This window comes from Medicago sativa, chromosome 7 (assembly GCF_051527215.1).
Source record: "Medicago sativa cultivar Bolivia chromosome 7, Bolivia_mono, whole genome shotgun sequence".
Lineage (NCBI taxonomy): Eukaryota > Viridiplantae > Streptophyta > Magnoliopsida > Fabales > Fabaceae > Medicago > Medicago sativa.
In genome coordinates, this window is record NC_140755.1 from 65,439,080 (window position 1) to 65,452,676 (window position 13,597).

The following is a 13,597-nucleotide window of genomic DNA, read 5'->3' on the forward strand; positions in this document are numbered from 1 at the left end:
GGAAAGATTGCACGTTGGCAAATGTTGTTGTCTGAATATGATATTGTGTACAAAACTCAGAAAGCAATCAAAGGAAGTGTCCTTGCTGAACATCTTGCTTGTCAACCTCTTGATGATTACCAGCCGATTAAGTTTGATTTCCCTGATGAAGAGATCATGTATCTGAAAGCGAAAGACTGTGAAGAATCACTGATCAATGAAGGGCCGGACCCCAATAGCAAATGGGGATTGGTGTTTGATGGTGCTGTTAATGCTTATGGTAAAGGAATTGGGGCCATTATTGTAACTCCGCAGGGGCACCACATTCCTTTCACCGCTCGAATAACTTTTGAATGCACGAACAATATAGCTGAATATGAAGCATGCATCCTGGGCATTGAAGAGGCCCTTGACCTGAGAATTAAGCACCTTGACATCTATGGAGATTCTGCGCTTGTTATTAATCAGATAAAGGGTGAATGGGAGACTCATCATGAGAAGTTGATCCCGTACCGTGACTATGCAAGACGTCTGTTGACATACTTTACCAAGGTTGAGCTGCACCACATCCCTCGGGATGAAAACCAGATGGCTGATGCTCTTGCTACCTTGTCTTCCATGTTTCGTGTAAATCACTGGAATGATGTGCCTGTAATCAAAGTGCAGCGTCTTGATAGACCCGCTCATGTGTTTACCATTGAAAATATGCCAGGTCAAGTTGATGAAGATGTGAATGATAAAAAGCCTTGGTATTACAACATCAAACAATTCTTGCGGAATCATGAATATCCAACTGGTGCTTCCAACAGGGATAAAAAGACTTTGAGAAGATGGGCTAGCAGATTCCTTCTGGACGGAGAAATCCTATACAAGAGGAACTATGACATGGTCTTGCTGAGATGTGTTGACAAACAAGAAGCTGAGAAGTTGATGCATGATGTACATGATGGTACTTTTGGGACCCATGCTTCGGGCCACACCATGTCAAGGAAACTGTTAAGAGCCGGCTATTACTGGATAACTATGGAACGTGATTGCCACAAACATGCTAAAAGATGCCACAAATGTCAAATCTATGCTGACAAGATTCATGTGCCTCCACATGCTCTCAATATTATATCTTCCCCATGGCCTTTCTCTATGTGGGGCATCGACATGATCGGAAGAATTGAACCAAAAGCTTCCAATGGACATCGTTTCATTCTAGTGGCAATTGACTATTTCACCAAGTGGGTTGAGGCTGCCTCCTATGCAAATGTGACCAAGCAAGTGGTTGTCAAGTTTATCAAGAATAACATCATCTGTCGATATGGTGTTCCCAACAAGATCATCACTGACAATGGTTCCAATCTGAACAATAGCATGATGCAAGCTTTATGTGAAGAATTCAAAATCGAACATCACAACTCTTCTCCTTATAGACCTCAGATGAATGGTGCAGTTGAGGCCGCTAACAAGAACATCAAGAAGATTGTTCAAAAAATGGTCACTACTTACAAAGACTGGCATGAGATGCTACCGTTTGCCTTGCATGGTTACCGTACTACAGTGCGCAGTTCAACCGGGGCAACTCCTTTCTCTCTTGTATATGGCATGGAAGCAGTTCTCCCTCTGGAAGTGGAGATTCCATCTCTTCGAGTGATCATGGAAGCAAAATTAACTGAGGCTGAATGGTGTCAAAGTCGGTATGATTAATTGAATCTGATTGAAGAAAAACGTATGGATGCTATGGCTCGTGGACAGTTGTATCAAGTGCGAATGAAGAATGCTTTTGACAAGAAAGTCCGACCTCGAGAATTCAAGGAAGGCGAACTTGTATTGAAAAGAAGGATAAGCCAGCAACCCGACCCAAGGGGCAAGTGGACGCCTAACTACGAAGGTCCTTATGTTGTCAAGAAGGCTTTCTCTGGTGGTGCTTTGATTCTTACACACATGGATGGTGTTGAACTCCCAAATCCTGTTAATGCCGATATAGTCAAGAAATACTTTGTCTAGAAAGAAAAGAACAGCGTGGTAGGTCGAAAACCCAAAAGGGCGGCCTAGGCAAAAATGCGCTTCCCGGTGGATCGAAAACCCGAAAGGGCGATCCAGGCAAAAGTTAGGGACAAAAAAAATGAATATGGAAAAAGCTCGCTGAGATTGTACGCAACTCAGGCAAGAATGAGCGCCTCGATGAGCCGAAAACCCGAAAGGGCGGTTCATGCAAAAATGAGGTTGACAATAAAAGACAAGTAACTACATCTGGCAAATCACCATCACCCCTTGGGGCATCTGCAACTGTCAATAATCATCTTCATCAGAGGCTTCTGTACTTGTGAATTCAAGATTTCTATGAAATGTAGCGGTCATCGTGTTCAATGTATCACCAACCAATAAAATTACCATTTTCCAAGCTTTGTAAATCCGTGAAGTCATGCCTTTGGCTGACTCTCACTCTTCTACATCAATTTGAGCCTGTGCTATTGTTTGAAACTCTACTTTTCTTTCTACTTTCAATGATATATACAAAATGTTTTCTTTCTATTTGATGATGTCAATATCTGAAACAAACATTTTTGAAAATTGAAAACTCTTTTTCTGTCTATTTTGAAAACAAACCTGAGCAATAGGGTGCATTTCAATGAAACATGCATGAATGAATGAATATCAATGTCTATTTCAATACATGTTACAAGCAGGTTACCCCCAGGATGATCTGTGGTCAATGGCAAGAATGAAAAAACAGAATGAAAAATGAAAAATGAAAAATGAAAATGAAAAGCTCGCTAAGTTGAAAACCCGAAAGGGCGGCTTAGGCAAAAATGAGCACCCCGCTGATTGACAACCTGTGAAGGCAATTCAGGCAAAAATGGGGCAATGAAAAGAATTTACTCCCCGGTGAATCGAAAACCTGAAAGGGCGGTTCAGGCAAAAATGGGGCTTGAAAAATGAAAAATGAAAAGAATATAAAAGCATTGACCACAGATGCGAACATCCAATGTTTACCCGGCATTGACACGCCTAGCAACGGCGACCTGTATCCAAGAACCCTCCAAGGGTCTATCCTCTACAAGTTTTATTGCCCTCAGCCATGGTTTTGATACGTCTCCCAACGACGGTCTCTCCAAAGAGGTTTTCCCCCTGTGAATATGTTGCAGCACGAGCCACTACGTGCCCAATATTCCAATGTTTTGTCTATCTCTGTGAAACTTTCTCTGTCAAACTACAAACCAATCATGCATTTCAAGCATTCATACATGCATAATCATGCATTTTATGTGCTCATACATCCAATAATCTTGCTGTACCATACATACATGTTGCATATCCAACTCTCAACTGTCAAGTTCAATCTAAATTTCAACTGTCGAACTCAATTTCAATCACAATTTCAATTTCAACTGTCAAATTCAATCCAAACTTCAACTGTCAAACTCAATTTCAATTCGAAGCAATCTCAATTTCAATTTCAATTCAATTCAATCTCAAATTCGAAGCAATCTCAATTTCAATTTCAATCTCAATCTCTAATTTTCAATCCAATCTCAATTTCAAATGTCAAATTCCAATTCAATTCAATTTCAACTCTCCAATTCAATGTCTATGTCTCTAATCAATCTCAACTCTCAATCCCTCTTTCAATGTCAACTTTCAATTCAAATCAAATCAATGTCAACTTACTTTCAATTTTTGTCTTGTTATTGGTCAAGTGGCAAGTTCGATCCAAAGAACAGCTTGTACCTGCTTATATGTCTATGTTTCCGGTCAAACGGCAAGTTCGATCCAAAGAACAGTTTGTACCCTCGCTTATGTTTTGTTATCGGTCAAACGGCAAGTTCGATCCAAAGAACAGTTTGCACCTACTTACATATTGTGGTATGGATCAAGTGGCAGGTTCGATCCAAAGAACAGCTTGTATCTACCCTTTGTCTATATTTCCAATCAAGTGGCAAGTTCGATCCAAAGAACAGCTTGTATCTGCCTATATGGCTATGTTTTCAATCAAGTGGCAGGTTCGATCCAAAGAACAACTTGTATCCATTTCTTGTTTGTATTTCTTGGTCAAGTGGCAAGTTCGATCCAAAGAACAGCTTGTACCTATCTTTTGCTTGCATTTCCTTGGTCAAGTGGCAGGTTCGATCCAAAGAACAGCTTGTACCCATCTCTCGTTTGTATCTCTCGGTCAAGTGGCAGGTTCGATCCAAAGAACAGCTTGTACCTATCTTTTGTCCCCTGGTTTGTCTACCCTGTCAATGTCTACCTAAATCCCCAGTGATATGTCATGCTCTGTTAGACTCCAGTTGCTTGTCTTGCATTCATAATCAAAATGTTGCATGGCATTCATGTTTTGAAAATTTAAGAGCGTATTTTTATGTCCAAAAACAGTGCAAATGTTAATATTTAAGTATCTTCGTCCCGTCAAGTCAAAGACCTCGTCTCTTGACTCTCCGGACAAAGAAACTTAAATAGGGGCAGCTGTTATACCCTAATTTTGGACCTAAAAATACTTGTTCAATCCTTCCTTTCTTGCATTTTAAGTCATTTGATATGTCTCTGATCAATTGCATCTTTCCCTGCATTTTATTTCAATATTATTTGCAAAATTCATGTAAAAGGGTATTTTAGTCATTTCCTGCATTCAACTCATTTTAATCCTTGAAAAGTGTTTGAGTCTTTTAAATTGGTTTGTATAAGTCCTTGTCTCAACCTCATGTCAAAATCCATTTCAAAAATATCAGTTGAGTCATTTTTTAGTCAGTTTAGCCCCTAGGGGCATTTTAGTCATTTCCTATGTTAAAATCTCTTTCAATCTTTAAAAATTTGGTTGAGTCCTTTCAAATAGTTTGAATAAGTCTTCATTTCAATTCTATGTCAAAATCCATTTCAAAAATCGCATTTGAAGTCATTTTGAGTCAGTTTTGCCCCTAGGGGCATTTTAGTCTTTTCATGTGTCAAAACCCTGTTTAAATTCTAAAAATTGTCTCTGAGTCTTTTAATTTGTTTGAATAAGCTCTTGCTTCAATTCCCTGTTAAAAAATCATTTTTAAATTTCATCTGAGTCATTTTTAGTCGTTTTAAGCCCCTAGGGGCATTTTGGTCATTTCACATAATATTTCTGTTTCATTTTAATCTGCTTTGTTGTTTTAATCGTCTCGCTTTACGTTAATTTTCATTTTACTTTTTCAATTCAATTTTAGTTTTAATTTTCATTTCGGTCCTTGTACTTTTGTTATTTACATTTTAATCCCTTTTTTTAAGTTTGTTAGAGTCCAAGTGCCATGTGTCCAAATGCTATTGGTCCTTAAGAGTTTGTTACTACTTAGTCCATGTGGCATTTCCTCATTGGTCCAAGCATCCCTTTCATCACCTATATAAGTCAAACTTGTGGTCAATTTTCAACATTCAATCATTTTTACAAAAAATCATAAAAATTCAATTTCTCCTCTCCCTCTTTTCTTCCTCACGTGACTCTTTTCTTCTCCTCCATAACCAACTTTCTCCTCCACCATAACCAACTTTCTCCTCCACCATAACAACCACCCTAACAACCTCCTAACATCACCTCTAACCAACTTTCTCTCTCTTTTTCTTCCCTCTCCACCATACCAACCCATTCCACCACCACTCCACCACCGTAACCAACACATTCCACCACCACTCCACCACCGTAAACCACCATTCCAACCACTCAATCACCATCAAAGACCTTCATCAATCACCTTAACACAATACTGCTTTTCGATCTCAAACAACAATCACCAAAAATCAGCAAGCTAAGTTCATGGAACAAGAAGGAATTGGAATTGAAACACGCACAGAAGAACGAAGCTGAAGCAATTTGGAACAGCAGCAAAAACGCAACGGTGACGGATTCAGACTGTACGAGCTCGAACGCGGGAATAGCAACAACCTAGCAGCGTTCGATTCGAACTCCGACCGCGACGAAACGAAGAAGAAGCGGTTCGAAGCTTCCGTCGTGCCTCCAGTATCTTCTCCGATCCAGATAGAGGTAAGTGTTCCACGGATCATGAATTGATACTCCCACCTTTAAATTGCTATTTCGATGGCTGCGATTGTTATCATGTTCTTGCTAGTATAGATCTAAAGGTTGGACTCTGAATTCTGTTATCATGTTCTTGCGATTGTTCGTGAAAATTCTGTGGATTTGTGTGTCTGTGAACATTTCTTTTGGACTCTGAATTCAAATACGAACATAGGATAAGCAGGAGATAAGAAGAGGATTATGTGTTAGGAACTAAGGTGGAGAAAAAGTAGAAAAAAGCAATAACGTGAAAAGAGAAAAAAGAAGTTCAGGCGGCGGCGCCGCCACCCCTGGCCGGCCAACCGCCGCCGGAAATGTGTTGGGGAAGACGAAGCTTGGAGTTGTGAAGGAGGGAGTCTGCGTGAGAAGAATGAAGAGAGGAGAGGTTAATGGTGTGTGTGTGTGTGTTTACGTGTTTTACAAAAGGAGGAAGAAAGGGTCTTGATCCATTCTTGACCCATAAACCCATGGGTCTAACCGACCCGCCCCCATTCCTTAGGCCCATATATTTGCCTTTTGTGTGGTTTCTTTGCAGTCTTATTGTTTGCACCCCCCCTTGTATCTGCTGCTTTTGTTGATTTTCGCTATTTGCACCCCTGTCCATTTAATCTTTTCATGAAAAATCCTAAAAAATTTTCTATGCATTCTTGGACTTTCATTTGATGTTTATATGTATCGAATTTTGATAAAAAAAATGTGTGGTATTTTCTTGATTAATTGTTTGCTCTTTGTTGAAAATTGTGAAGTTTCGTGTGTTCTCGTGTCCAAAAAACCCTTTTAAAAATTTCCCAAAAAATTCATGAGTAGTTCTTGATAATTTTGTGGTGTTTTGTGATCTTTTTTACATATTAAAATTTGGTTAAAAGATAAGGTGTTGATTTTCTTGCTATTTTGTGATATTTTGTGCTAAAAATGAATGAAAATTTGCTTGATTCCAATTCCACTTTCTTGATGAACATTTGTGACCTATGCCAATTACTTTTATAGAGTTTTAGCCACTGTTTGTGTTTGATATTGTTGCATAATTGTGAATCTTGGTAGGTTACTTAGTTTACAAGTTACTTGTGTAAATAAATAATGTAAATGTGCTTAAGATTGCTTCTAAAATGTCAAGTTAGTCATGTTGCCTTAATTCCCATTCCAAAATCTGATTCTAAACCTTTAAAAATGTGTTGGAATGTGAGGATTATAAGTCATATGAGTCTTGCACTTTATGAGCAAATCTTAGACATGTTTTACACTCATTCTTGCCTTTATTTTGGGTCATTTTCTATGCTTTGTGTTATAGTACTTCTCTTGCTTCATTTCTTTTGATATTATCATGTGTTACTAACAATTTCATTTCATGTTTCATATACTTCATGAGCATCTCCATTTCATCCCATATTCATCTCTACTTTTCTTGCAATTTAATTTGTACCAAAAATTAGAATGTAAAGACTTAGGAGTTCTTGTAATATGTTACTTTCATGCAATTTTAATTTCTTGCAAGACCGTAGAATGTATCTAGGGCATGATGTAATAAGGACAATGGACTCTAATGATGTACACCGACACAAGCACTGACACATGCACACACCTCACTTTAGATATATAGCTAGAATATGCATGTTTAGATGTAGGTTTAGGATTGTATGTTTAGATGAATGACTAGGATTTATACTTAGAAAAATCAATTTCCCAAAAAATATGAACAACATCACTCAAACCATTTTCTAAATAAACCTTGGGATCAAAATCCCATTGTAATTTTCCCTTTTATTTTCTTAATCAAACTTCAATGAAAAATAATCATACTTGACTTCTTTTGCAAAATGACTAATCAAACCTCACCTTTTCTTAAATTCTCATGCCTTTAAGGCCTCTCAATCTCCATTCTTTAAACTCCAATTTTCAAACTTAAAATCAACCAACAAAAACAAAAACATTTTTGGAAGAGAACTGCGGTGGATTTGATCCCTTAAACGGGTACGTAGGCAAGGAACAAAATTCCTTCAATTCAACTAAAATAAAAATTCAAAAACATTCTTCTCCCTCCAATTCTTCACTTGGAATACCTTTAGGCCTAATATCACTTTTCAAAATAGCATTTAAAAATAAAGCGCGCGCGTAGAAATTAAAGACGGTTCCTATAGGATACTATAGTCGTTATGGGTGCCTAACACCTTCCCGTAGCGAAAACAACTCCCGGACCTCGTTTCTCAAGGGTTTTGCTTACTTTTTCCCTTCCCAAGAAAAAATAAGATATCACCGGTTAGAAAGGTTCAAACGTAATCAATGTTTGACACCCAAAAACCAAGATAAAACATCCCCCTATGTTTAATAGTCCAGAATGTGAGTTTTGTAAGCCCCCCCCCCCCCCCCCCCAAAGTTCTATCCAAGTTAATTAATTTCATTTTAATTCCTAAAATATATAATAATGCATCACTCAAAAATGATTCACATTAAATCCAGAGGCTAAGAGAAAAGAAGATGGTTCCTAAGTCAATTTTAAAAATTAACCTAGTGGACTCAGAGCCTAAACACTATTATGTCTTACTCCCCTTTTGTCATCAACAAAAATAATTGAAAAGATTGGATAAAACATGAAAATAATATTTAGAAGCAATAAATTATATCAGAGGCAATTAAACTGTCAGAAGCAAAAATTATATCAGAGGCAGAAAAGTATCAGAAGTAGTAAGCATAAAGTAACAGAAACAATAAAAGGTGTGCATTCTAAGGTTTATAAGGTTTTTGTTGCTTCTGCATCATCTCCAGAAGAGCAGTAATCCCAGCATTGGCTTGATCTTGTTTCTTTGTCATTTATGATTGAGTCTTGGCCATTTCTGCTTGCTCCTTAACTAGTTCAACTTGCTTTCTCAAAGATTCTTCATAATGCTTCTGCATTTTTCTGTCCAGCTCTTCTTGCTTCATGATTAACTCAGCTTGAATCTCACTTTGGTGTTTCTGTTCAAGCATTACTTCCATAAGCTGAGCCTTCTTGGCTTCTATTGTCACCTTATGTTCTTGCGTATCAGCTTCCATTTGTCTTGAAATTGAATCACTTCAGGGTCTTGACTGTTGATTATAATCTGATCAGGCGTCTCAAGAAATTTTGAGAGCCAAGAACCTTGAAGTCCATACTTCAGTATCTCAGGCACTTCTGGAGGAGTTGCATCAACAAATTCAGAATCAACAAGTTGCCTTGAGATATCAGTCTTTAGCTTAACTTCTTCCATGTTCTTGACAACTTCTGAGAGCTTCCTTTTGGGCAGCAATAGAGATATTTTGCAGATCATCTCGGGTTCTGTTCACAAGGTTCCTCAGATTGTCCCATTTATCAGCATAATTCACTAAGTGAATGGTCTGATGTCTTACTTCCACCAGCTCCTGAAGACTATCAAAGATAACCTTGCACACTCCTTGAAGTACCAGGTTAGAGGTTAAGGTTGGGGGTGGGCTAATAGTTTGTTGAATAGTAGATGAGGTGGTTTGGATTTCTGTGATAGCAGGTTCTGGAATATCAGCCTGTGATATTTCCATAGTCATAGTTCTATCATCAGCAGCTAAGGTTATTTGAGTAGAGTTGACAAGTTGAGTTTCAGGTTGGATTACATTTTTTGATGCCTCAAGCATGAGAACATCAAAATTTGTAGGGTTGATGTCAGGCTTAGCAAACTGAAAGGGTATAACTAGAATTGATTTGTCTTCTGATACAGATGATGTATCAGAGACAGTGTGTGTTGAGGTGTTTGATGGTGGTTTAGAGTCTATAGTAATGTAGTTGTTGTGGTTGTTGTTTGGGTTTCTGATACAACTTGTTCAGATGTTGTATCAGAGGCTTTGTGTGGAGGTGAGTGTTGATGTTGGATTTTTGAAAAAATTGTATCAGCTATTGTTTCAGAGGTTGTTTGTAGAGTTATGGTTGGTAATTTTTTTATGAATATGATAACTTATATATAAGTCTCAAATTCTTTTATACAAATAACATATATACATTAAATTGATTTTGTTATAAAGTGTAACTAAAATAGTACTCTCTCAGTTTCATATTATTAGTCATAGTTGATTCTGTCACATATATTAATGCACAATTTTGATCTTAAATATCTTTAATAATCTATTATAAAAAATTATAAAAATTATATATTTTGAAAACATTCATCGAGACGAATCCAACAACATCTTATATGCTATTATTTATCTTTGTATATTAATAAAAAAAATGTGGTCAAAACATATGTTATCTGAATAGTACACATTTTCAAAGTAGGTAATTTAAAATGGGACCGATGAAATATAAACGAAAACAACCAAATCCAATAATTTATTAACCAAGGAGAAATCCTAGGTTGCACATTATCTACTATAACATAAAAATTCAAACTGAAAATGACAAACAAGTAGTTTTCACATTTTTCCTTAAATCTCACAAGTACATATCACCTTAAGTTGATCTATTTTGAACCAAAATGACTTTCATAACGAGCTTTGTAGAAGGCCAAAAGGGTCTCTCTAGGAGGTAGATTTTCTTTGACAATTGGGTGATTGTTGAATTCTTGGCTCCAATTGTAAAGCTTTGGAAATTCTTCACTGGTGAACAATTTCAGTCCAAATGCTTCTTGTATAATAGGAATCCAAAAAGCTATGAGTACGGCAGCAATGTCAACAAAACCAATCTCCTCCCCACCAAAGAATTTGTCCTTGAGCTCATTCTCAAGAAATTGAAGAGCCTCTTTTGTTTCCTCAATACTCTTCTCACGTTCTTTCTCATCAAGAGTGAAACAAGCTTTCCGTACACCACTCAAACACTGCAAAAAGAAATGGTACGCACAAAATAAACATAGCATAGTAGTATAAATTAAATAATTTGTTTTTATTTAGGAAGTCTTCTATGGTAACTTTCTTTTTTCATAAAAAGAAGTTTAGAAGAAGGATATCTAATAATTTTTTAAGTCAGGTCAAAGTGTATCTAAAGTTAACTTTTGCTAATTAACTTATGTTACTTGTTAGGGTATGGCCTATGTCACCCTTGAAGAGTTGTGGATAACTTATCTAACAATCATGAAAACTAATCATATGAGTAGATTTTGCAAATGGTTTCATAAACTAATTTTTACTATACTTGTAAATTAGTTTATGTGGCTCATTTTTATTGGTTGTTGAAAAAATTAATCACAGTTCTTCAAAATATAATTTAGAAAAAAACATATTTGTTATTCTTACGTTAATTATATTAAAAAACAATTTGAGATTTATTAAAGAACTCTTCTTCGAGAAGAGAGTGGTAAGATCTATTTTTAATGAGAAAAGTTCAGGGGAAACCCCATCCACCCAACTCACATCCCTCCTCTCTCATTGTTTTATGCCTAGAGAGAATATGTGGTGTGAGACTCGTCCTAGATGTAAAATTGGTGTTTAGTGTCTAAATATTACTCATTAATTTAAGAGAGAATAAAATATACTTCTTTTGTTTCATTTTAAATGACATACTTTGAAAATGTGTATTATCCACGTAACATATTTTGACCATATTTTTTTTTATTAATGTACAAAGACAAAAATTAGTATATAAGATGTTGGACTTTCTCGACGAATATTTTCAAAATATCAAATTTTTATAATTTTTTTAATATATTATTAAAGATATTTAAGATCAAAATTATGCATTTTAGAAAAACATGCAGGGGTCGGGGTTCGAACTCGAACACCCCACTTCTCCACATTTAATTGTATGAGCTTTAGCCGCTAAGCTACTTAAAAAAAAATGGCCCAAAGACACACCTAAGATCTCAAATTTATTTACACAAATATTTAATGCTAACTAAAGTTGGACATTTGAACTTGGACTAGAGTTACACAAAGAAAATAGAAGAGGGGAGTAATTACCTTGTCATCTATGAGCTTGGTCCAGAAACGAACCAAGGCTCTTTTGTAAGGATCAGAAGGCAAGATTGGATTTTGTTTCCAAGTCTCATCAATATACTCAAGAATCACAAGTGACTCTGATATAGGCTTATCATTATGAACAAATACAGGAACTTTCTTGTAAACAGGGTTGTATTTTTTGAGTGTATCACTCAAGTTCCCAACCTTTTCTTGCTCATATTTGTATTCAACTCCCTTCAATTTTAGAGCAATCTCCACCCTTGTTACAAATGGACTTTCCACCAATCCAAAAACCTTCACCTCTTCCTTATTTGATGCCATCGTAGAGCTTGATCAATTCTGTACTCAAACAACTGTTTTTGGATCGTTGATTGATTCCTATGATTTACTTTTATATATAGAGACTATTAGGAGCAAGGATTATTTTTCAACAAAAAACAGTAGTCAACTATAGAAAACTTGATCAAACTTTGAAATATAGACATTATATCTAGAGATTTTGGATTCTAGCTCTGCTAGTATTTCTATATGGAGATAAATGCAAATACATTGCAAGTGTTTTTTTATGGTTATTGAGAAACTAGTAAGGAGCCTCTCAATTTTTTCTCAACATAAATGAATAATGTCATTTAAAAAGAGTAAAATACAAAAATAGAGAAGAAATCATATCATTCGTTGAGTCCTACAATCATTGATTATTTTATATTTGTCTTCAAATTTCTTTACATCTATATTTTTTCAAATAAAAGAAATAGAGATAATCTTACTCCAAACCAAAGAAACGACCCCTCATCTAAATTTTTTTTAAATGAAAGTCATGGCCTAGACAGTTCCCTTTTCCTATTAAATAAAAAAAATGCATGAGAACATGAATGTCCAAAAAGTGACGTAAGGGATTACGTAACTATATGCAATGAATATCAAGAAATTTTTGGCCAAACACAAGCGTAATAAGTTTTTTTTTTAAGGACAAGCGCAAGAGTTTTTTCCTTACACGCAACTAATTTTGGTGAATTATGAAGAAAAAAAATTGTATACTATGATTATGTTTAGAAAGTCATACGTTAAAATATGTTTGATTATAATTTTTCTTCAACTAGCTTATTTACTTTTTTTTAGAAATTTATATTATTTTTTATAAGTTATTTCAAAATAAAGTTTGAACTTATAACCTTTATCCATCACTGTTAACTAAATTGAAGCAATATTTAAATTTTAACTAAAAATATATTTTATGTTATTTTTTTATGTTTAGAAAGTCATACGTTAAAATATATTTGATTATAATTTTTCTTCAACTAGCTTATTTACTTTTTATTAAGAAATTTATATTATTTTTTATAAGTTATTTCAAATAACGTTTGAACTTATAACCTTTACCCATCAGTGTTAACTAAATTGAAAAAATATTTAAATATTAACTAAAAAAATATTTTATATTATTTTGTATTTATCAACTAGTTTAACGGCTTCTTTTAAAAAAAAACCTAGTTTAACCGCTTCTTTAGAAGGAAAAAAAAACTAGTTTAACCACTAATTTTATAAAACATTATAAATTCCATCTTCTAATTTATTTGCTATCAACTAATTAACTTACTCGTTATTCGTTATAAATTAATTCTTCATCAACTAATTTATCAGTTATTTGCTATCAGCGGTTTACTAGCATATTCTTATGCTAAATTTTTGTGTGCAATTCATGGATCCGGTTATGGGGTCATTTCA

General features: G+C 35.3%; 1 protein-coding gene across 1 annotated transcript; it reads right to left on the reverse strand.

Annotated features, from left to right (window-relative positions):
- Nucleotides 1-10,283: 10,283 nt before the first annotated feature.
- LOC146907743 (putative glutathione S-transferase) lies at nucleotides 10,284-12,691 on the reverse strand. The gene is made up of 2 exons (XM_085729628.1): nucleotides 11,873-12,691; nucleotides 10,284-10,794 (listed from the first exon to the last, which is right to left on the reverse strand). Exons 1-2 carry the CDS (start codon nucleotides 12,191-12,193, stop codon nucleotides 10,441-10,443), a joined length of 675 nt encoding a protein of 224 aa, XP_085585754.1. The 5' UTR covers nucleotides 12,194-12,691; the 3' UTR covers nucleotides 10,284-10,440.
- Nucleotides 12,692-13,597: the final 906 nt, after the last annotated feature.